At 38.1% G+C, this 25,999-nt stretch overlaps 2 protein-coding genes across 2 annotated transcripts; both read left to right on the plus strand.

Moving 5' to 3' along the window:
* The first annotated feature begins 21,374 nt into the window (after positions 1-21,374).
* On the plus strand, positions 21,375-23,364 carry LOC116135820 (receptor-like protein 6). The gene is made up of 2 exons (XM_031421536.1): positions 21,375-23,217; positions 23,348-23,364. Exons 1-2 carry the CDS (start codon positions 21,375-21,377, stop codon positions 23,362-23,364), a joined length of 1,860 nt encoding a protein of 619 aa, XP_031277396.1.
* On the plus strand, positions 23,167-24,506 carry LOC116135775 (receptor-like protein 18). The gene is made up of 2 exons (XM_031421490.1): positions 23,167-23,217; positions 23,348-24,506. Exon 2 carries the CDS (start codon positions 23,493-23,495, stop codon positions 24,426-24,428), a length of 936 nt encoding a protein of 311 aa, XP_031277350.1. The 5' UTR covers positions 23,167-23,217; positions 23,348-23,492; the 3' UTR covers positions 24,429-24,506.
* Positions 24,507-25,999: the final 1,493 nt, after the last annotated feature.

Genomic DNA, 25,999 nt, shown 5'->3' on the forward strand with positions numbered 1-25,999 from the left:
GACTTCGGACGATGCGACCGACACGTAGAGAAGAAGAAGCATCCCAATAAATGCTCTTCAAGCGATCAGGTAGACACACATTCAACACTCAACTTATTTTAATCCACAATCCTCACCCTCTCAATGGCAACCAATACCATGTTGCATGAGTAGGAAATAGCACGAATATAGTTCTACGGACTCCCCTTTGTTTACGAAAATCCTTTTTTTGTTAATTGGTAAACATGCATTTTGTACAGTAATTACCCCTGTTAGTAGAACTACAAGTAGAAGAGATAACTTAAACTTTATAACAAAATAACATAATAACTAAAAACGAATTTCAAAATTTCTAGGATATATCTATTGCACTTACATCAGACATATGGGTTTTGCAGATCAAAAAACCGATTTTTAACTGTTACAGTAAATTCTTAGATCATCATTGGGGTTTTCCAACAAAAATTTATAAGTTTTAACAAACCATTATAGAATGAAAACATAGTGCGAAACCTATTTATTTTACAATTCTTGAAGTTTTTGCAAGAAATAGTTTTACTAATAAGTGTGTTAATGCACTGATATGCAGCTGCTAACACCGCGGCAAATCTCTTATTTCAAAGAAATTGGATCCGCTTGGTGAAGGCAAATTTTATCACCAGAGATGTGCTTTCACATCATCAATTTGATACGTTAAAGTAGGTGTAGTGTCTATAAATTCAAAGATTGAGATGGGTGCTCAGAGCTAATCGGATTTATCGTCGAGGTAGCATAAAAAGTGGAGGAGTAAGTCAAATATTGTAAGCAAGAGGACCACCGGTTCACTTTGAAGGTATTGTAAAGACATGCCTATCCGTTGGAACCACTACTAATGTTGGAAAAAGTTTTTGCCAAACCCGAAACAAATTACAGATTTGTCAACCGGAAGAACTACTCCAAGAGGTTGTCAAACTATGATGATTGGGGGGTTTGTGAACTTTTATTCTTTCTTTAAAATTTTTTAGATGCTCTAAACATTAAGTGGTATTATTATCCACACTATATTTAGTGTTAGATATTTAGTTTAAATTGCTAAAATTTGATCATATAGACAATAAACATTTTTAGTGAAACGTTTCAATATGGAAGAAAAATATAACGATGATTGTAGATTAGATATTCCATTCTTATATGATTAGTCCTTTTTTCTAGATCTAGGTTTAAATTATCCGTTAGTTAACGGTGTAATTAATGAGTTGGCCATATTTAGGACATGATTATACGGCTTATTGACGACTTTAACACAATTGGATAGGCTTTTTTCTTTATATGAGATAGATACAATGGAAGTAGAAGTGGAAGTGGAGTGGAACATCTAGGAGAGGCGATCAGGACCTTGATGTAGCCCCCCCTCAAGGGATCGAGCAATGGCATATGTGGGACGTGGCGAAAAGCGCCAGCTCTAGCTCCAGCTCGTACGTACATACGACCAACATGAGATGACGCGCTACCCAAGGGGGACTTGACCTTTATGACGATGAAGGAGCAACTTGACATGGATATTCTTCAATGGTGGAACCAACAAGAAAGTCAATTCCCCATTATATCCCAAATGGCACATGACATTTTATCTGTGCGTTTTACAATTGCATCCGAGTCACATTTTCAACAAGTGGGCGGTGTTGAAGACAGAAGATGTTATTTAACCGATGAGTGATTGAAGTGAAACGTGTTACGGGATTGGACTCAGGCCGAAGTAAGACTACACACAGCACCCCTGAGATCCCAAACTACTCGAACTCTTTAGGAATACAGATTTGAATAATGTAACTAGTGTTGACGATGAAATTGAAGATGAATGATTTAATAAAAAAAAATATTTACATTGTTATTTGTGAAGCGTGAATGTGTGAAAAGTGATATTATACTTATGTTAAAAATTAAATTAACTAGTAATTATTATTTTTAAAATAATTAAATTTTTAGAAACTTACTAATCAACCCCTAAAAAATACTAAAAAACCCCCTATAAAATTTCGTTTTGCCCCAAAATTAACAAAAATTGGGGGGGGGGGGGGTGGGGAAATAAAATTTTTCAAACCCCATGGACCAGTCCCGACCAAGCCTAAGGCCTGGTCTGGGTCTGGTTTTTCTCATGGGCTTTGGGACGGTCCCAGGCCCATGAAATGGACCAATCCCAAACGTGGGCAGGCCTGGGCCCGCAAGGGACCGATCCCTTGCCCAGGTCTAGCGTGGAAACACCAAGTTTGAGTCTAAGTTCTCAAACTTGCTTTAGGCAAACTCTTGTCATGATATCGCAATCTGATCCACTCCCGGCGTGCATCAAGTGACTTCCCCATCATTTCAGCCTCTCTAACTGCATGAAATTTATATATTATATATGTTTGTCTGCACGTGGAGAACTGGATTCTTTGCATTGCCACTGCTGATTGATATCACACAATATTAGTGTGGCCTAACTTGTTCCTATTTCAAATCAGACAGGATTTTTCTGAACCAAGAAGCCTTGGTTCACTGCTGCTCGGCGAAATGTACTTTTCTGCCTCTGCGTGGACTTAGCCACGAGTCTTGCTTCTTTCGACAACCAACCAATGGCACATTTATTGATGTAAACACATACCCAAAGTACTTTCATGTCATCTAAGGAACCTCCCCAGTCACTGTCTGTGTATCCCTACAGAACCAATTTTTCTGCTCTCTTAAACCAAATGCCCAGGTTTGAAGTTCCTTTCAATACCTTAACACCCTCTTGTTGCCTATAGAGATTTCACTTGAAACTCATAAATCTGGGAGGGTAACTCGCTGCAAACATCAGGTCTGGACGTGTGGCTGTCAAGTACACAAGCATCTCACCAAACCTCTAAACAACTCTCATCCACTCCTTTTTCACCATCATTTTTGTCAGTCTTCAGTGTTAGAGACTAAGTGTTCTGCAGGTTACAATTCTCCATTCCAATTTATGAGGATTTCATTTCATACTTTTGCTGATGCCAAATATTCCATTTTTGGACTGAAAAAATCTGCATACCAGAGAAATAGGACATCTCCCCCCAATTTGTCATCTCAAATTCAGATTGCATGGATTGCTTAAAATCTTCAATTGGTCCGGATTGCTCCCGTCTCAGCAATCATCCACATACATGACACAACAATTAAATCACCTTCAGCTTCTTTAACTAAAGGGTATGTCATTTGGACTTTCTTACATTAGCCTAGGCTGTTAAGGTAATCGTTATGCGGCTATACCAGGCCCTAGGTGCCCTGTTTTAGACCATTCAATGCCTCTCCAGCATGTACACCTGCTTTCTTCACCCATTCACTGGTAGCCTTCGGGTTGGTCCACAAAAATCTCCTCTTCTAAGCAGCCATTTAGGAAGGCAGATTTGACATCAGTTGGAAAATTTCAACTAAATTGGCTGCCATGGCTATGATCATCCTATAGTGTCAGGTCTTCTACTGAGCAAAATGTATCAGTGTAATCCACCCCTTGCTGTTGTGGCAAATCCTTTGCCACGAGCAGCCTTGTGTTATGGATTGTACCATTGTATTGAGATTTAATTTATAGAATCCATTTTACCTAATAATTCTCTGTTTTCAGGTCTTTCAACTACCTCCATGTGTTGTTCTTCTAATCATGGAAATCTCCTTCTGCATAGCATTTCCAAGCATATGATCCAGCAGCTTCAGCATTACGTTTTAGGTTCTACACAGCCACATTGCACCTTGCTAAACATCAGCCAAGGTCCTGGTTCCATGAACTGCAGGTTCTTCATTGTTGATATTCATCTCTTCAGTTTCAAGTTCATCTAGAAAGCTCAATTGTTGTTGTGTTTACCGTCAACAACAATCTTCTTACTCTTCAAACACACAACGCATTCTATCAATTCTCAATCCCTAGTTACACAACTCTTTTTTGTCTCCGGAAGTACACTCTGAATCCTTTTGATTGGTTGCTATACCAATGAAATAACCAACTTCAACTTTGTTATCCAGCTTGGTCCTCTTCACTGTGGAACCATCACTAGCACACACATTCCAAACACTTCAAATAGCAATGCAGGTTTTAGTTCTGTCCTTAGCCTCAGCTGGTGTTTGTCCCTTGACGCTTTGGTTGGAGCCTATCAGGAGATAAAACTCTTGTATTTACTGTTTCGCCCAAATTTTAGGGAGTTGTTTTCTGCCAACAGCATGCTAGCCATCTCCTGATGGTTCTATTCTTCTTTCACTTACTCATTTTGCGTGGAGTGTATGGAGTAGTGAATTGATGCCTAATACCAGCTTCTAATAGAGAGAACTGAATCCTTGAAGTGTACTTGTCCGTGTCACTTCTAATGATTGATCTTTGTTCCGCTTCATTTCTACTAACGTCTGAATTTTCTAAACACTGCAGGACCTCACTTTTCTACTGTAGGAAATACACCCATGTCATCCATGTACAATCATCTATAAGAGTATGAAATACCTGCTCCACTAAGGATCTGTTGCATGGGACCTTGAATGAATCAGTTGAGCTTCATTGTTGCTCTCCAGGTCTGATCCGTAGGAAACGCAGTCTGCTAATTTTCCAATTTGGCCTGCACTGTACAATGTGTTTTTCTCCTCATATCTGGCAGGTCACTCACCAGTTTGCATTCTTCAACTCCTTGAGGCCATTGTAGTGGTAATGTCCAAGCCGTTTGTACAAGTTTTTGACTCCTCCAATCTAGTTAACAGGGCAGAATCATTGGTGGTTTTCACTCAACGGGAAGCTTTTCCCTAGCATCTTTACCCTCATCAATTCGACTCCTTTAGGATCTAGTATGGTACATGCTTGGTTCTCAAGTGTAAGGAATAACTCTCTCTAACATTTGCCACACATCAATGATTTTGGCTAATTCTAGAACATACAACACATGAGAGATTATTTTGTACCGACCAAGTTCGGACAGCAACTCCCCTATGCCTGTTGACTCCATGAATTCACCATTCCCAATCTTGACTTTGGAGCTATATATCTGTCCAAGCTAACAAATTTTGCAGGTCTGCACTATGGATTAGTGCAGCACTATCAATTAACCAAGCATCATTGCTGGTTTGTGCAGTTAACAGGTGGCCACAAAGAGCTGTTCTGCCTCTTGACATTTGTTGCTGATTCTTCCCTAACTTTTGCTTGTTGTATGGGCTGGTTCTTTGCTCTTACACACCCTCAAATGCCCGAATGCTTACAACTGCTGCCACTGTATCAAGCCATGAACCAGCATCTTCTCTCCAGATGCCCCTTCTTTTTATAGTGGGTGCAGCTGGAAATTCTTTCGCTCCACCAGGTCCTCTCCCACTGTTTATTACTCCTCTCTTCCTTTTCTATCTCCAGCATACTTTCTTGTTTGTGTCTGTGTAGGTTTGCCTTTGAAGTTGCAACCAATGCACCCTCACTAGTTCTTCTTGCACACAAGAGCCTTCTTTGCTCTTGAGCTTGGAGAGTATGGACAAGCTCAGTCAAGTAATCTGATTCATGTCTTTAGAGTCCTCTAAAGAAGAGATTTTGGACTCAAATCTCTCCGGAAGCTCACCAAAACCTTTTTTCACAACCCTAGATCTGTCAACTCCCATCCTATAGCCTGATTTTGTTGACAACATTCATTAGTCTATCAACATAATCTTTACTTTTTCAGTTTCCTGCATTCTTGATCTCACATTCCCCTCCTAGATTAAGAACTTGCATATTCCTCGTTGTAGTGCTCCCATGTCTCCTCTCTTAATTATCCCATGCTTCTTTGGGGTTTTGTATGCCATGTCTTGTAAAAACAAAGATCAGTGAGCAGCATGTATGTGAGAAGGAGCTCTCGAAGTTTCGGTTGTTTCCTTCCTCATGCAGCATCTTTGGTTCAATGTGGGATTCTGTCCAAGAGGATGTGGCTGCCAGTTTTTCTTCCACATATTGCACAATCCGTGTCCACGAAGAAAGGCTTTGATCTTTACTGCCGAGTGGTTAATGTTCTCATTGAATACTGGTGGAGCATCAATGCAGATTGCGTTGCCATGCCCTTGTTTTTCGTGTCTGTCGCAAGAAGAAAGAAAAACAACTGCAGGTCTATCGTTTTGAGATGAAGAGTGTATTGGAGGTGTGATCGAAGGTTTACAATGCTAAGTTTCTGGTTTTGTGGCAGCTCTGATACCATTGTTGGTTTTCAGCAAGACATAAGAGAGAGAGAGAGAGAGAGAGCACCTAAGGTTTGCAAAAGGTTCTGAACTTTTATTAAAAAAGACCATATAGAACTCATATCCACTCTTGCTATACACCAACTACAGACAGAAGTTACAGCTTTCAAATTACAAATTCAATACAACATTACAGTAAACTTACTTCTAATGACTTACTTAAATACCTTTAAAAAACAAGAAACAATTACACAAAAAAACTTCCCTTGCCTGATAAGCAGCTGCCTGAAACATTCTGCATTTTCCAAAAAACATAATCCGCAGACTGAGCACTTTGATGCATTTTTTCAGCAAAGCTCACTGCATCAACATCATCTATACGATTCGGTTTCTGGTCATTGTCGAAGAGATCAGCACATCGTTGCTACTCCAAAGAAGGATGCCCGAAATATGCCCTTCTAATCTCTGCCAGTTAGAATTTGTTTGGAATTTTTTTATTTAGGTTTACCAATGAAATGAACTTTTTCCTTAACCAGCAAATGTGTTCCGAATAATATTAAAAATATGGACATTACATTAAAGAACGGTTATTTCAAGTAAAATGTATATGTAAAGCGTATGCGCAAGGGCAAATAACTGAAATGCTAACGGTTATACAAGAAAATTTTCCTCTTCATATGAGATTAATGGCTAATCACAGAACTGCAAATTAAAGTTCATCCAGCTTGTAATTGCTAATATAGAAAACTGAAATGAAAGTATCACGGCTTTTTTATGTCGAAAACCCTTAAGTTTTGCGTTGCAATTCAGAGACTATTAGTAAAGTTGGATTCGGTTGACTTGAAACAGGGAAGAAATTTCAACAATGCGATTATATACAATCCTGAGTTTCTATAACAATCTGGCAATATAAAACCTTAAAGCTAAAGTTCAAAGGGTTTAATGTTTAAGAAAGAAGCTAGATGCGGGTTGTGTTTACTCATTTTAGCATTAGCGTATATCATTTACTCATGCTGAGAATATGGAGGAAAATTTGGAAAATTGCAAAAAATATATTAGTGAATATGCTTGGAAAACTTTATTCTCTCTTAAGGGAGAGTACGTATTTAAGTGATGGCGAGCCAATTCATGGCTCCCTCGTTTTCTACTTTCACACTTCACTTATCGGACATCTTATACGACCTGTATAGGTAGGAGTACCATCAAATACTTTATTATACTGGTCTAATTCCATTACTTCGAGAAATCTCAGCCATTACTATCTTATAATAATTTTCCACAACCAACGTATGAAGACAGTAATCATGATTCAACTTCTTGACTTTGGAACAGGTGGAACCAAGACTTTTACATCTCATCGATCACAAAATCCCTTCAAATCCTTGTTCAGCTAAAGGAAGGGAATAATGAAAGACGAGAGGCTTAGACATTTCGAGGTAGCTGAGGCAATGGAAATCGCATAGAGAATTAATGCTACCAAGTGTTATGACAGAAATGCCTAAAGTACTGCGGAATGGAAAAGCAAAATAAGTGCCACATGCTGCTTATAAAACTTCCGTCATTGCATATAGTCAAGGTCTACGGAATGGTCTCCTACATTGTGGCCATCAAACCAAACCTTGTTGCTCGAAATTTCTTTGTTCATATTCCTTGTAACTGCTATTATCAGCCAACAATGTTTTAAAGGACTAAATATTAAGGATGTAAATTACCACATTGATTATGGTTATATTACTGAATCTTTAACTTCACTGCTTAAGTTTTTTCATTAAGTTGTCTAATAGTAAGTAAGATTCTTGATGGATGTGATATAAAGATAATTCATAAAAGAGAGGGAAAAAAAATATAAAAAAGGTAAAGTGAAACCTTGGTGTTTTTTAGTCTTAGAATTCAAACTTGGACATATATAAACTTGAGCTGTCTCGACATTAGGCTTTAATAATCATAAACACTGATACGAAAAACCTCAGTCCTGCCAGTTGTAATTATTTCCTAGTAGAACTAACAATTTTTCTGTCGCTCTCCCAAAGATCTTGAAGGATCCAGATATTTTTTTAGTGAACAAGAATTAAATCACGAGCTACTAGTTCTGCATAAGGCTTTTTACACACAAGCTTGAGGATAGTTGTGAAAAAAGCTTGAATAAGGTGAACACAATAATTCGACTGCGGCTATAGCTGACCATTCAGTTCTCTTATATTCTCTGCTCCTTTGCTGACTCTCTTCTGCCTCCCAATCTATACGACTTGGTTCATCGGGTCGCCATTTCCCACCAAAACATGAGCCATTTCGTATTTGGTTAGATGGACTTTAAGCTAAAAGGTCCTGTTCAACAGCCTCGACCTCCTGTATAAGTCACAACTAGTTTATCACATCTCAAGTTTCATTTGTACAAATATTTTGCTCATATAATCTGGTTCGCAATGAGAAATCTGTATTAACATGGCTTTTTTTGATACCCCTTTAGCCAAATTTCCTTAACACTCTAAGCTTTTGTTTCTGAGCCAATGTCAGAGCGATGACAATGCAGTGTACTCCAAATGAAGAACAGCCTCGTGTTCATTCTAATTCATCTGAAATCTGGCGCAGTGGGATCAAACACAGATTGTTGTGTTGGAGTGGTGTGGACTGGTGATGAGGCTGGACATGTTATAGTCTCAACTTGAGCAAGAATCAATCTTGGTGGAATTGAGAATGCGATGGTCTATTCGCTCTTCAGAATCTGAATAGCCTAAATTTGGCTTAAATAGATTCAATGCAATCGAATTCCGTCCGATGGCCAATCTCAAAACTTGACTTATCTGAATCTTTCTAGCTGGCTTCCAGGGCAGATTCCCATCGATTAGGCATGACAAAGTGGTTACAATTGATTTGTCAAGTCTTACTTCTTGGATTCTGTCTTGAAACCGAGAATACAAACTTAAGCAGTTTCTACAAAATTCACAGAGATAGAGAACTGTATATGATGGTGTAAATATATCAGCTCATGGAAATGAATGGTGCAAGCTTATCTCTTCTGCCTAATCTACAAGTCTGAGGTTTGTCAACTGTTTTCTTAGGCCCTATCAGCACTTACTTGCAGAACTGCGTTCACTTTCAGTAGTCGTTGGACAGAATAATCTGTTTTCTACAGTTCCAGGTTTTTAGCAGAATTCTAATTTGACCTCCTGCGCTCAGTTACGGGGGCTACTTGGAACATTTCCAGAAAATATCTTCCAGGTACCAACACTACAGAATCTTGATTATTCAAACAACGAATATTCAAGGTTCTTTGCCACAGTTCCTCAGAATCTTTCTTAGGACACTGATGCTAGTGCCACAAGTTTCTCAGGGACACTACCAGATTCCGTAGGCAACCTCAAAAATTGTCAAGAATAGGGCTATCAGATTGCAATTTTACAGGACAAATTCCACTGCAATGGCCACTCTCACCCAAATATTTATTTGGACCTGTCATCAACAATTTCAGTGGTCGATCCCATCCTTTACATGTCCAAAAATCTCACTTACCTGATCTCTCTAATAATCTGTTGACTGATGCGTCCCATCCAGTTGGGAACAGCTTCAGAATCTTCTTATTTTGACTTGAGGTTAACTCCCTAATGGTAGTATTCCCTCGTCTCTGTTTGCAATCCCATCATGCAGAAGCTTCTGCTTGCAACAAACCGATTCAGGGGCCAAGTTCCTGAATTTTAGATGCCTCCTCTCTAGTTGGATACCCTAGATTTGAGTGACAACAGAATAGAAGGGCCATTCCCATGTCAATCTTTGAGCTAAAAAAACTTAATATCCTTGCTTTCTTCAACAACTTCATGGAACTGACTGCTGGATAAAATTCAAAGCCTTCCAATCTTTACAAGGCTTGACTTTCATACACAGTTTGACAGTGAATGCCAGTAGTAATGGTTCTTTCCTTCCCCCGATTACCACTGAGATTGGCCTCCTGCAACCTGAATGTAATTCCTAATCTAAAGAACCACAAGCTATTGAGTTAGATCTTCCGCAACCAAATTTCTGGGGAAATACCTAATTGGATTTGGGAAGTTGTTAATGGAGATCACAGTCTAAATCTTTCGCATAATTTCCTGGTGGGTCTGCAAGAACTTATGTTATTCCCGATTCACTTATGACCTGCACTCAACCTGCTACAAGGAAAGATACCTTCCTACCCAGATGTTATCTATGTGGATTACTCGAAAAATTCCTTTTCTTCCATCCCCACAGAAATTGGTAATTCCCTCACTTCACCGTTCTTTCCTTTCAGACAATACGATTTCAGGACCTATCCCTGAATCAAATGCAATGCCACACTTCTTCAAGTTCTTGATCTCTCAAACAACAGTTTCAATGGCAATATCCAAATGTTTAACTCAAAGCAGCGAGACTCTTGGGGTTCTAAATTTGAGAGAAGAAACAACCTCACTGGAATTATTTTTGATACATTTCCAGAAACTTGTGCATTACAAACAGTAGATCTCAGTAGAAATCACTAGAAGGAATGGTTCCAAAATCTCTGGCTAATTGCACAATGCTGGAGGTTCTAGACCTTGGTAGCAACCAAATAATGATACATTCCCATGCGGTTTAAAAGATAATTCCAGCTTGCGCGTTCTAGTCCTGCGATCAAATAGGTTTTATGGGAACATCAGTTGTCAAGAGAATTAATGGTGCCTGGCCAAAGCTTCAGCATTGTCGACTTAGCTATCAACAAATTTATGGAAACAATAAGGAAGTACTTAACAACCTGGAAGCAATGATGGCTGATGAAGATGTAAGCACGTGTTTGAATGTGATACCATGCTGGAAATGATGAAGTCAACACATGTGGGAGTTGCAAGATTTTGCGCCCAGGTTTGAAATGCTGCTGTGCAGCAGAAGTTGTTTTTGGTACTGTTAAGAAATTCAGTGATGGTTTAGGTGAATAGGTTGATAAAATGATGTATTTTGATATGTTTGTACGTGCATTAGTTTGGTGTGTTTAGTGTTAAATTTAAATTGCAGCTTTAGGTGGACCAGTGGCGTGTGCTTTGTATTAAATCACCCTGTTTTTTGAATGAAAAACAGAGTAAATTTCGAGTTCAGATTTTCTCTCTCTACAGCTCTCTCTCACGTCAGTTTCTGGTCATCTTTCTTAGTATCTCCAGCTTAAAACCAACAGTTGGTATCAGAGTGTTTGATCTTTCGGACCTGGAAAAACAAAAACCTCTTAACAAAACTCAAAACACGTACTAATCATCTTCATGGCAGCAACTCCAGCTTCACTTTCTCCACCCATCTTCAAGGAGATCAGTTCCATGTATGGGCTGTCAAGATGAAGATTATTTAAGAGGCCTGGGTTGTGGCATACGTGGAGGAGGAGAAGAAGTTCCTCATTGGGAGCAAACCCCACACTGAACCAATCAGGATTCATGAAGAGGAGATGTCTAAGCACCAAGGGCCCTATCTTACATACACTCAGCAGGTGACAGACCAAGTCTTCACCAGGATGTATGGCGTGTGAAACTCCTAAAGAGGCTTGGGATAAGCTTAAGGAGGAGTTTTGGGGCAGCAATATGAACGCAACATGCAAATTCAAAACTGAGAAGAGAATTGGAGATGCTTAAGATGCAAGAGGCTGAGTCTGTGAAGGAGTATGTGGATAGGCTGTGAATGTGGTGAACAGATTAAGCTACTTGGTGAAGAGTTGACTGACAAGAGGATAGTAGAGAAGTTTGGTCAGTTACCTGAGAGATTTGAGGCAAAAAATCTCTTCCTTGAAGACTCCAAAGACCTGTCTCAGATCAGCTTAGAGAACTGTGGCATGCTCTTCAAGCACAAGAGCAGAGGAGGTTGCTGAGGCAAGAAAGACACAGTGAAGGAGCCATGATAGCAAGCCAAAACAGAAGGTCGCTAGAGAGAAGGGAAAAGAGGAAGTTAACAACGAAGGAGAAAAAAATGCGGGACTGGAAACCTTTCCATTGTCCTCACTGCAAGAAAAAGAACCACTCTGAAAATGAGGTGGTCAGCCTGGCATACAATGTAGGTCTTGTAGCAGTTGGACCATGTAAAGGGTGTGCAAGAACAAAGGAGGGCAGCAGGAGCATCATCCCAGGCAGTGGAGAACTCAACAGCAGACTCAAGAACTTGAGCAGTTGTTTATGGCTTTCAGGATGTGTGGCGATTTTGATCAGAGGTGTGGTAATTGACAGTGGTTGCACCACCCATATGTCACCAAACATGTCCAATTTCGTGAGCTAGATCAAATCTACAAGTCTAAAGTTAAAGTGGGAAATGGAGAGATGCTGGAGTCAAAGGCAAGGGAATGTTTTTGTCCAACAAGTCAGTACCAAGATTATATCTGATGTTTATTTGTTCCTAAATCAATCCCAAAGCCTACTTAGTGTAGAAAATGCTTGAGAGGAATTACTCTCTTCATTTAAAAACTCGCATGTGTCATTATGGAATGTGATGTGGAATGAGTTAATGAGAGTTAAGAGCAAGAAAAAACTTCCCGGTAGAGTGGGGAAATGTTGTTTTCTCAACCATTCAGCTAACATAGTTATGAGATGTTAAGGTGGACGAATGTGATGTTTGGAACTGTAAAAAATCAAGTTAAAGTCAGGCAAGCTTCCAACACGATAGAATGCCCAAAAGTCAGATTGAAGAAGTGAACTTAAGATGAAGTTGATGAAGTTCCAGGCAGAGGTACAAAGACATATCTGAATTATGAGAGGTGCAAGTGGTTGAGTTAGAACCAACCAGCTACAAGAGGCAGTCCAATGATGCGTGGAGAAGCTGCAATGAAGGGGAGTTCTCTTTAATAGAGAAGAACAAATTGCGTGATAATAAACCAAGCTTTGTCCAAAGCCAAGTTGAAGATTTAAAGCTCAAACTGGTGTTTCCAGCAATGATATCAAGGGAGGAGTGTTGAATGGTGATACCATGGGGAAATGATAAGTCAACACATGGTGGAGTTGCAAGATTTTGGCGCCACGGTTTGAAATGTTGCTGTGATGCAGAAGTTGTTTTTTGGTCACTGTTTAAGAAATATTCAGTGATGTGTTTAGGTGAATTAGGTGATAAAATGATGTATTTGGATATGTTTGTACGTGCATTAGTTGGTGGTTTAGTTTAAATTTTAAATTTGCAGCTTTAGGTGGAACAGTGGCGTGGTTTGTATAAAATCTACCCTGCTTTTTGAATGAAAAACAGAGTATAATTCAGTTCAGATTTCTCTCTCTACACTCTCTCTCACGTCAGTTTTTTGGTCCTCTTTTCTTAGTATACTCCAGCTCTAGAAACCAACACACAGTCACAGTTCAACAACCTTCAATTTCAGTTGTTTGAATTCGGCCAATTGTACTACACAAGATCTAGTAACAGTTACCAGCAAAGGTCTGAGCTGGAGCTAGTGAGATATTAACATTATTCACCTCCATTGACTTGTAGACAACAATTTTGAAGGGCCAATACCGAAGAGATAGGACTAATGGAATCCCTCCATCTTCTCAACTTGTACATAGCTCTCACAGGCCCAATCCCATCATCCATAGGAACTTACTACAACTGGAGTCCTTGGACCTATCAGCTAACCAGCTGAAGGGGTGATCCCATACAGCTTGCAAGCCTAGTTTCCTTTCAGTTGAATCTCTCAAAAAATCACTTTGGGGGAAGGTCCCGTCAGGTACTCAGCTCCAAACATTTTCAGCATCTTCTTTGCAGGTAATGAAGCATTATATGGCCCTCCTTTGACAAATAATACACAACAAATTCAGCATCTTACCACCTCCACACCAGCTTCACCAAACAGTGAAATGATTGGCTGTTATAACGAGGGAGATTGGATTCGCGGTGGGCTTTGGAGCTGTCGTTGCACCCTGATGTTTTCCAAGAGGTAAATGGTGTGATGATTTCATCAGCAAGTATAAGGTGAAATTTATCAGGTAAAATGAAGGATATAGTATATAATTTGGAGTTCTGTTTCATTTTAAGTTCTTTATTTCATGTTTATTGTTTAACTAAGATTAGGATTCATTTGTTATGTCATTAGAATTGTTAGAATTTTAAGTTCTTTATGATTATTTCATGAGCTCATAAATAAAGCCTCTGCCATTGTAGTTTTGGGCTTGATTATGGTTCCCTTAATTGATTTGACACTTTCATCTCTTAACCACCTTACGTATCTTCTTGGTCTATCTGTCTTGTCTATCCATCTCCTCATTTCTTAATTTTTAACTTATTCGCTATTCATGTGATAGTTATTAACATCAATTAATCAAATGTAATTCATATGATAAGCAAAAGCTGGATCACCAAATAAGATGGGTTAATAACTCCCTTAAAACAGGGAACTATTTATAATCCTTAAGTCGCGACATCATTAATTCTTGCCAGACTAATCCCCTCCATACTTAGCGACATAATTTTCATATTTCAGAAACACTAACGAGATTTACGATGTGGCGTAGAGGTGCCATAGGAGATCGGTCCAAGACTAGCCGGGCCTTGGGGAAGGGTGATTAGGCCTAGGACGGTCCTTCTCCAAGGCTCAGGCCAGTTAATTTCCAAAGACCCCTAACAAATAACCAAAACCTGCTATAATATATAAAATACATAATAAATTTAGGGGTTAAAAATGTAATTTGGTTTTACAAGCCAGGCCCCGGCTTGGATCAGGCCAAGCCCTTACAAAAGTGACGGGCCAAGACTAGTCCTAGCCAATTTTGGTTCGGTCCCTCCAGTTTGGGACTAGGCCCGTTTGCCCACCTTTAATTGCAACCCTATATGTTTAATGCCATCATCTCCTCTAATTTGCTACCTCTATCCCTAATTTAAAACCATTCAATCACATTAAAAAACACAATGGGATTGATACGGTTTATTAATGATTATACAGAAATTTGTAAATATATATTATAGAATTAGTTTTCACATACTTCAAATGGGGTAGAGTATAGTAGGCCTGAGAAGCTTAGTTAAAAGAAACCAACAAAGCAAAGCTTCATGAATTAGATGTAAAATATTGAATTTATTCTCGAGTGGACAATAACAAATACCAGCTACTGGGTGGTGAATTATCCAGAGAAAATCTTCCGTGACTCAGGTTGGTCAATGAATTTTATTATTCCCCCTCCATCGATCCTCGCACTTAAACAACACCATTACTATATTTTCAGGATATTTCCAATTACGTCTTAACTCTAGGATATCATCTAAATTAGAGTTGCACCAAATCATTGCAGATAATCAAGAACCTTGCCTGTTGTATGGTGTAAATTATTCATCAAATTCTCTTCAATATTCTTGCCGTAAGTGATATGAAAGGAATTTGGCATTTAACTGACAAAAAGTCAAGGTCCGCGGTTATGTTCTCCTAACGTCTCTGAAAATCTAACTAAATCTGCTTCCTAAACTTCCTTGTCTACCGTCCTTTCACGTCACAAGTTTCAGTCATGAGAATTTGCTTATTAATAGGTTTCCAATGAGAAGTCTATTCTTGTCGTGGCTTTCCGTTGGCATCTGGTTTCTGGTCTCTGTCAAAGAGATCAGCAATTCGTTGTACTCCAAATGAAGGGCTAACTCGTATTCAGTTCCACTTCTTGGTACGTCTTGTACGGTGGAGTCAAAGCACAGATTGCAGCACTTGGAGCGGTGAGATACGATGCAGCTGGCCGTGTGATTGGTCTTGACTTGAGCAATGAATCAGTCTCTGGTGGAATTGAGAATGTAGCTGACCTTTTCGGTCAGTATCGCAGGCCTAATTTGATTTTAATCAGTTCAACGCCGCTCAAATTCCATCCAGCCTAGGCAATCTCCTACCCTTATCCTTCTTAGCTGTATGCTACACGTTTGGTTCAGGATTTACTCAAGCACTAGCAAACTTTGTATGGGCTAAAACTTGGAGGGCTTGAGAATCCGTCGATGGCCCAAATAAAGGTCCAACAAAGAGAAGGATCTTAAAGATTGAAGCCATATCTGAACCCTGCAATCACGCCTCTTCTGATCCCCGCACAAAATACAAAATTTTCAGGAAAGTCACCAACTTTTGTAACCTGAGGATTTATCAAATAGATTTTACACGCGACCGAACTATAACAAGATGTTTAAAACTTGCTTATAGGCTTTGCCATCTGATATGTTACCGGTATATTCATTGCCTAAGAAACTCACCCCTATATATATTTTTCTATTATATACAGCGCTCAATCTATGAAGACAATATTCATGATTCTTACCTCATGTATGGTGTCAGTTACGATCAAATCTCTTCAGATTCTGACTTAGCTAAACAGAAATAGGAGCCAAACCGAAGAGAGTTTATGGAATCTGGAGGCGAACGAATGATTATGGCAGAAATGCATAAACCTAATTCAGAAAACGTTGTTTAATGAAGGAAACCAGAATGCAACATGATGCTTATGTTACTATAAATATGCTGTATTTTCTGTATGTCAAATTAAAATGGGGGTGAACAAGTGTAACACTCCATATGTCCAAGGTCTCTAAACTGATGGATATTGGTTCAGCTACTCAGTAAATTATAGAAATACTTATTATGAATTTGGTTGTTGGCTGATCAGAAGATGCAATGGGGGGTGGTAACCCTTATAATCAATTTGCAGGAATTTATCATTCTATTCTAGAATTTTATTTTGAACTCAATTCTTTTTCCATATAATCAGAAATGTTAGTGCCAATTTTGTTCTGTTTTGAATCAAAGGACGGGTTCATAGGATGAGTAAGGAGATTGTGCCATATTGAACCATTGAAGAGGACATAAGGAGGATGAGTCTCCTTTGTTAAGGAGATGGGCCTTTTGGATAGGACAATTAGCTCCATACACAATTGTATAGAAAGCAAACCAATTGTCTTCAGGTCCCCTCTCAGATGGAATTGTCCCACTATCTTTTTTCAAGTGCAATTTATGGAGTCCGGATGGATCACTCTAGCCTTTTAGAGGCATATGGGAATCTATGGATCTTGGCATTACCAAGGGGATAAGTCAGATAAATCTATAAAAGAGTTTGAAAAAGACAACGGCAACATGACTCAGCCAAGATTGATGGAACTAGTACAATTAAGTCTCGTACCAACTGGATGGTCAATAAAATTGGCATGATAGTGGGAAAAAGTTCGATAGAAAATAACTCCTGAAATGGACATTCAACCCAATCTTTTCAAGGCCAGCCTCCAAATCCTTCTTCACTAATAATCCTCAAAGTCTACTGCTAACCAGTGGTGCCTTATCCTTGACGTATCTGCCAACCAGTGGTGCCTTATCTTGACGCTCCATGAAAACAACATGCGACTCGTTTAAGCAAATGGGTCATGAATCATGCTTTCTCTTGTGTCTTCTTGGTTTCCCTTAATAATTCTTTGGCATACGGCAAGGGCCTCAACAAGCAACCAAGGATATCAAACTCCATCTAATTTGTTTAATTTATCCTTATATTATGTTGTTTCTCCTCGTTCACACATGAAGAAGCAATTGTTTTCATTTGAAGACTTAAATTAAAAAAGATTTTGCATTAATCTTAAGGGTTAGATTCAGTTTTCTAGAAACAAGAAGTTAGGGCAGACAAGGAATTTTACCATCTCCACTGGCTTCTCAACCCAGATTCTTCAAAATTTAGACCTTTAACCCGACTATTTGTGCCCGTTATAATCCCACATAAAAGACTGTTGAGATGGAAAATAATGGTCCAGTAAAGAGTTTGGTATCCAATGTTTCAGAGTTAGTAATTACTAGAGTAAATAACAAACGTGTCTATGTGACTATAAGTCGAGTAAACTATCAATGGCGAAATATTTTACATAACATGGAGCCAGACTTCAACAATAATTCATGGTCTACTGGAAACAATGGAGGTGGGTCCAATTATTTGAGACTGAGTACTAATTCTCAGCTTACATGAATAAGTCTGGGCATGTCTTATAAACTTATCTTTCTCTTAATGGCAATCAAAATTCAAATGTGACTGTTTACAGGTTCTGTAAACCCCATAAGTTTCACATGAGACTTTTCAATTAATTTCTTCAGAGTTTTTGTCTGTTTGTAAACTTGAATTGAAGATCCGAACAAGAAAACTTAATGTGAATTCTGAGACTTACCAAATTCATTAGCGTTAATGGCGGTGAGATATAAAGTTTTTCTTTGGATAAAAACGATGAGCACTTGTTTAACGAAAATGAAAAGAATGACCTTTCAACATCCACATTTCCAAGGTCAACAGACTGCAGGCTGACAAGGAATTCACACCAAGTTTTAGAATAAAATTTTGAGTAGACGACATTTGCATCTAAATAATAGTCACAAACTTTTAAAATATTATTTTATTATTATATTTTATTTACTATCTTTTTCAAACATCACTCGTTAAAACCCTTTAAATCATATTCTCACCGATCATACCAATCCAAGCAATCAAACAGTTAAGATTTATGCAATTATCCTTCTAATCAAATTTGATAAATTTCAGTCACCAAAATTTAACTTTTCATTACCAAAAGATTTATCGATCTTTATCTTCAAAGCTATTGAGTTTGTTTTCAGTTGGGGGCATTTTCTTCCCTATTTCTACTAATATTCCAAAATATTGTTTAGCACATATTTGAGAAATATTAATATATTTTTAATTACTTTTAGTCCTCTTAAGTTTATTAATTCATAAATACCCCCAAAAAAAAGTTTAAAAATTAATAAAAACACCTCTACATACATACTTACCAGAATCCGACAACCACCATTGGTGGTAGCTGGATCTGTCAAACGCCCTACACTATAATCGGAATTGACTGGTAATTCATCAATCTGGCTTTTTCTGGCCACATCCGTCATCAAAATGGTCGTTGTTGTTAGTCAACGACGGCCATATCTTGGCCGTCGCTGACTGCCAAAGATGGACTTTTACAGTCGTCGACAGCCATATCTGGCAGTAGATCTGGCCTTTTTCGGCAGATTCGTGTGGATTGGCCAAAAAAGGCCATATTGATGACATACCCATTAGATCTGACGGTATGTTTGTAACGTAATTTTTTGGCTAGATTCCGACGATGGTGGCCGAAATCTATATGCGGGGGATGGGGGTGTTTTTATCATTTTATAAAAAGTTATATATTGAGGTATTTAGTTAATTAGTAAACTTATAAGATTTTATTATAAATTTAAATTTTACCTTGTAATGCTGCCTTATTCAATCACAAATTGAAATGCGTCATTTATTTAAAAAATACGCAGGTGAAAAAGTAATGGGTGCGTTGGTTTATCATTTTGGATAGGATTTTGGGGATAGTATTGGGTTGTTGGATAGGGAGTATTACGAGGTAAACTTTAAAATTTATGAAAAGCCCTTAGGTTTTTAATTTAATTAAAGACCCATATATAAAATGACAAAAACACCCCCACCACCTGCAGTGCCAGATTCTGGCCACCACCGCCAGAATCTGACTAGAAAATTTCGTTAGACATAGACCGGTCGGATATGTGTCGTAAGTGTCGTTATGGTCTTTTCCAGCAGATCCACCACGGATCTGGTCTAAAAAGCCAGATCTACGAACTGCTGTGGCCGCACGGTCGGAAAAGACTAAAACGACGCCATCTTTGGCCGTCGTTGACGGCAATGGATCTAGTTGAAAAAGGTCAGATCTGGCCATTACCGACTATTTCGGTGGTTATGTGACTATTGTGATAGATTCTGCCTATCATCGGCGGTGGTTGTCAGAATTTGAAAGTATTGATGGGTGAGGGGTGTTTTTATTAGTTTTTAAATTTTTTCTAAGGGATATTTAGTGAAATTAATAAATTATAAGTCTCAACATAATTAAAAAATAAACTAATATTTTAGGAATAACATACTGAAATATTTAAAAAATAAGATTAGGAATATGGATAAAAATAATAAAAAAAACGCAACTATACGGAGCCCGAGAAATAGTCGTAACTTTCATTGATGTGACATAGACAGAGGTGCCCACTTCACAAGATCGTAAGCACAACCAAAAATCATAATTGACGATATAATATAATACCCTCGTATTCAATTTTATGTGAAACCACTGTCTTCTTTTCCTCTTCGTTCAGTGGATAGACATCCAACACGATCTTACTTCTTTCTTTTTCTTCTTCTTTTTATTTTACAGTCAAATTTCTAGATTATACTCACCGCTATATATCACATATAACTTAAATATATAAAAAAAAAAAAAAATTAAGTTAAATTAAGAGAAAATCAAACCCCTTTGTTGGTATTATCATTGAAGATTCTTTTGTGGTATGTTTGACAATTATTTATATTCTAAAAATATTTACCTTCTGAATATCTATCAACCGTTAGGATCTCTTCTAATAAGATTGGATGTTGACCTAAACTCTGTACTGGGAGCCAAAATTATGGCTCCTTACTAATCATTTCTTACAATATTGAAAAACTGGTGAGCGTTTGGTGTTGTCTTTCTTTTATTAAATAGGGTTTCAAAATGAAGCTACCGCACACAAAAGTCTACAACATTATTTATTAAACAAAAAAGTCGACCATGGAGCCTGTATGATAATCAATAAACAAGTCGACCACTAACTAATGCTACAGAAATCCCTATACGAATAACACCTTATACAAGGACCAATCCTAACTATTCTCTTGAATTTATCTCCATTGTTGCTTCTTCTCCAACTTCCACTCAATACTTTTGGTTGCCTTCTCTTGCCAAACTTGACATAGTTTTTGGTCGGCCATAAGTTGAAGCTATTAAGCCGAAAGGTATGTAAGTGGGTATGTAACTTTTAAAGTCACAACAGGATTTTTTATGTCCTTTATGTTTCAGTCATATGGGTGTTTTTGGTTTAGTTACCAATGAGAAATCTACTGTCATGGTTTCCTGATCATCTTTTTCGCAAGCTGCTTCAGCCATGTAGTTTTGGTTTCTGGCAATGTCAAGTGATCAGCAGTCGTTGTTACTCCAACTCAAGAACAGCCTGTGTTCAGTTCTACTTCATCTGTAAAGCTGGCGCAGTGGGATCAAAACACAGATTGTTGTAATTGGAGTGGTGTGGATTGTGATGAGGCTGGACATGTTATTAATCTCAACTTGAGCAATGAATCAATCATTACAAGTTTTTATCATTCTTCAAGTTTAAATTCTATCATTACAGGTGAGAGTTTTAGAGTAAATTCTGACAAGGAAAATTGAAACGTACTTTTTATTTATTGTTATCAATGGGAAGTCTACTCTTATTCAGGCTTTTCTTGGTGCTCCTTTTAGCAAATTTTCTTGGCATCCATATGGTTTTGGTTTCTGGGCAATGTCAGAGCAGTCAGCAATCGTTGTTACTCCAAATGAAGAACAGCCTCGTGTTCAATTCTACTTCATCTGTAAATCTGGCGCAGTGGGATCAAAACACAGATTGTTGTAATTGGAGTGGTGTGGATTGTGATGAGGCTGGACATGTTATTAGTCTCAACTTGAGCAATGAATCAGTCTCCGGTGGAATTGAGAATGCGACTGGTCTATTCGCTCTTCAGAATCTGAGTAGCCTAAATTTGGCTTATAATAGATTCAATGCAATTCAAATTCCGTCCAGGTTGGCCAATCTCACAAACTTGACTTATCTGAATCTTTCTAATGCTGGCTTCGCAGGACAGATTCCCAGTTCGATTTCAGGCATGACAAAGTTGGTTACACTTGATTTGTCAAGTCTTACCTTCGTGGGAGATTCTCTCTTGAAACTCGAGAACCCAAACTTAAGAGTGCTGGTTCAAAATCTCACAGAGCTCAGAGAACTGTATCTTGATGGTGTAAATATATCAGCCTCTGGAAAGAAATGGTGCCCAGCATTATCATTTTCGCTGCCTAATCTGAGTGTTTTGAGCTTATCCTTCTGTTTTCTTTCAGGCCCTATAGATTCTTCCCTCACAAATCTGCGTTCACTCTCAGCAATTAATTTGGACAGTAATAACCTTTCGTTCCCGGTTCCAGAATTTTTGGCTGATTTCCTCAATTTGACCTCTTTGAGTCTCAGTAATTGCGGCTTGTATGGAGCAGTTCCAGAGAAATTATTCCAGATAACAACACTAGAGACTCTCGACTTATCATATAACGAGTTTCTTCAGGGTTTTTTGCCAGACTTTCCTCAGAATCTTTCTCTTCAGTCCCTGGTGCTCCATGACACAAATTTCTCAGGGACACTACCAGATTCCGTAGGCAACCTCAAAAATCTGTCGATCATAGATCTTGCGTTTTGCAATTTCAATGGATCACTTCCCACTTCAATGGCTAATCTCAACCAACTATTCCATTTAGACTTGTGCCATAACAAGTTCTCTGGTCCACTTCCATCTTTTCACATGTCCAAAAAACTCAGCTATCTAGACCTCAGTTTTAATTTTTTGACCGGCGAGTTCTTATTCACAGATCGTGGAAAGTTTTTCAATCTTTTTTATGTTGACCTAAGGCACAACTCACTCGATGGAAGAATCCCCCCATCTCTGTTTGCGCTGCCATCACTGCAAAATCTTCAGCTGGCCAACAACCGATTTGAGGGCCAAATTCCAGAATTTTCAGTTGCATCTTCCTCTCTACTTAAAACCCTTGATTTAAGTGGCAATAGATTAGAAGGGCCTATTCCTGTGTCAATTTTTGAACTTAAAAGCCTTCATGTCCTCTTACTTTCTTCCAACAAGTTAAATGGCACTGTACAGCAAGATATGCTTCAAAAGCTTGGTAATCTAACTAGCCTTGATCTTTCGTACAACAGCTTGGCAGTAAATGCTAGTAGTAGCGGTTCTTTCCTTCCCCAGATTAGCACATTGAAATTGGCCTCTTGCAAACTGAACGTAATTCCTAATCTAAGGAACCAATCGAACTTGTATCAGTTAGATCTTTCCGACAACAAAATTTCCGGGGAAATACCTAACTGGATTTGGGAAGTTGGTAATGGGAAACTCATCCATCTAAATCTCTCATATAATTTCCTGGTGGGTCTGCAAGAACCTTATTCTGTTTCTGACCTGAGTGCTCTTGACTTACATTCCAACCTTCTTCAAGGAAAGATACCAAAACTGCCACCAAATGCTATGTATGTGGATTACTCAAATAACTCTTTCACTTCAATTCCAGCTGACATCGGTAATTTCCTCTCTATCACTGTGTTTTTTTCCCTTTCAGACAATAGCCTTACTGGAGTTATCCCTGAATCAATATGTAATGCTACATTTCTTCAAGTTCTTGACTTATCAGGCAATAATTTAAGTGGCAGGATACCGCCGTGTTTAATTGAAAGCAGCTATAAGCTTGGTGTACTGAACTTGAGGAGAAATAGTCTTCATGGCATTATTTCTGGTACATTTCCTGAAAATTGTACACTACAAACGGTCGATCTGAGTGATAATCAGCTAGAAGGAATGGTTCCAAAATCTCTGGCCAATTGTGCAAAGCTGGAGATTTTAAATATTGGGAACAACCAATTCAGCGACACATTTCCGTGCTGGTTAAACAATGTCTTCAGTTTGCACATCCTAGTTCTACGATCCAACAAATTTCACGGGGAAATTGATTGTCCAGAGTTGAAAGGCTCCTGGCCAATGCTTCAAATTTTCGACCTAGCTTCCAACAGATTTAGTGGAAGACTACCTCAAAAATACTTGACGACCTGGGTGGCAATGATGGCTGACAGTGCCCAATCAGAGCTCAAACACCTCCAGTTTGAGATCCTGGCACTAAGCTCATTATACTACCAGGATGAAGTGACAGTTACCAGCAAAGGTCTACAGATGGAGCTAGTGAAGATCCTAACTGTATTTACCTCCATTGACTTGTCATGCAATAATTTTCAAGGGCCAATACCAGCAGAGATAGGGCTATTAAAATCACTCCATATTCTCAACTTGTCTTACAATGCTTTCACAGGCCCACTCCCATCATCTGTAGAAAACATGAGACAACTAGAGTCCTTGGACCTCTCAGTGAACAACCTGACCGGGGTAATCCCTGCACAGCTTGCAAGCCTAAATTTCCTGTCGTTCTTGAATGTGTCGTATAATCACTTCGTTGGAAAGATCCCGACAGGGACTCAACTCCAATCATTTTTATCAACTTCTTTTGAAGGCAATAAAGGATTATGTGGGCCACCTTTGACAACTGATTGCACAAACTCCAGCATGTTACCACCTCCACCACCAGCTTCACCAAACAGTGAAATTGATTGGCTGTTTATAATGATGGCAATTGGTTTCGCGGTAGGCTTTGGAGCCGTTGTTGCACCCCTGATGTTTTCCAAGAAGGTAAACAAATGGTATGACGATTGCATCAGCAAGTATATGGTGAAATTTGTCAGGTAAAATGAAGCATATTAGTTTATAATTTGGAGTTCTGTTTCATGTATAAGTCCTTTATTTCATGTTTATTGTTTAATTAAGATCAGGATTTCATTTGTTATTGCCTTTTAGAGGATTAAAAATTATTAGAATTCTATGTTGTTTATGATTTGATTTCATGAGTTCAGAAATAAAGCCTCTTGCATTATAGTTTTGGGCTTGAATTATGGTTCTTCTTATTGATTTGACACTTTATATCTTAACCATCTTAGTTATCTTCCTTAGGTCTATCCATCTCCCCATCTCTTGATTTTCTATCTATATTCGCTATTCATATGATAGTTATCTAAGATCAATTAATCAAATGTAATCTTATTGATCATGCAAAAAATTGGATCACCAAGGTTAACCTAACCCACCTTAAAATAGGGAACAATTTATAATCCATAAGGATGCGACATCATTCATTCTTGCCAACCTAATCCCCTTGACATAATTTTCCATATTTCATAAACACAAAATGAGATGCTATTTGATGTGGCAACCCTATATATTTAACACATCATCTCTTATAATTTGTTAAGTTTATCCATAATTCAAAATCATCTAATTACATTAAAATACATCAATTTGTATGGATTTATATGTGAAGTTTATATATGTAATATTATTCGTAATTATAAAACTCTTTGCAAACTGCAAATGTGGGTGAATATTGTAGGTCTGAGAAGCCTAATAAATGGCCCAAATAAAGACCCAACAAAGTGAACATTCATGAATTATGATGTAAAATATTGAATATATTCTTGAGCGACAATAATAAATACCAGTTGCTGGGTGGTGAATTACCCAGAGAAAATCTTCCGTCACTAGGTTGGTCAGTGAATTCATTATTCTGCTTCTATCAGATCCTCGCCATTACTAAATTTTCAGGAATATTTCCAGTTACCGTCTTTAACTCTAGGATATCATCTGAATTAGAGTTTAAACCAAATCATTACAAATAATCTCACCCGCTGAACATGATTCTGTTCAAGATCCTAACTTGGCAAATCACAAATCTTGCCTGTTGTATGGTGTAAATTATTCATCAAATTCTCTTCGATATTCTTGCTGTAAGTGATTATGAAGTATTAAGTCAAGGTCTACGGTATATGTTCTCCTAACGTGTGTGAAAATCCAACTAAATCTTGCTTTCCTAAATTTCCTTGTCTACCGTTCCTTTCACGTCACAAGTTTCAGTCATGAGAATTTGCTTCTTAATTAGTTTCCAATGAGAAGTCTATTCTTGTCGTGGCTTTTCTTCAAACTCATTTTGTCTGTTTGTAAACTTGAATTGAAAGATCCATGAAACTTAATGTGAAATTTCTGAAACTTTTACCAAAATTCATTAGCAGTTTAATGGCGGTGTGATATAAAATTTTTCTTTGGATAAAAACGATGAAGCATTGGTTTAAAGAAAATGAAGAGAATGACCTTGTCAACATCCACATTTCCTAGGTCCAACATGACTGCAGGCTGACAAAGCTTTCACACCAAATTTTAGAATTAAATTTTGAGTATAATGACTTAATAACACTTATTTCATCCATAAA

This window comes from Pistacia vera, unplaced genomic scaffold (genome assembly GCF_008641045.1).
Source record: "Pistacia vera cultivar Batoury unplaced genomic scaffold, PisVer_v2 Contig303, whole genome shotgun sequence".
NCBI classification, from domain to species: domain Eukaryota; kingdom Viridiplantae; phylum Streptophyta; class Magnoliopsida; order Sapindales; family Anacardiaceae; genus Pistacia; species Pistacia vera.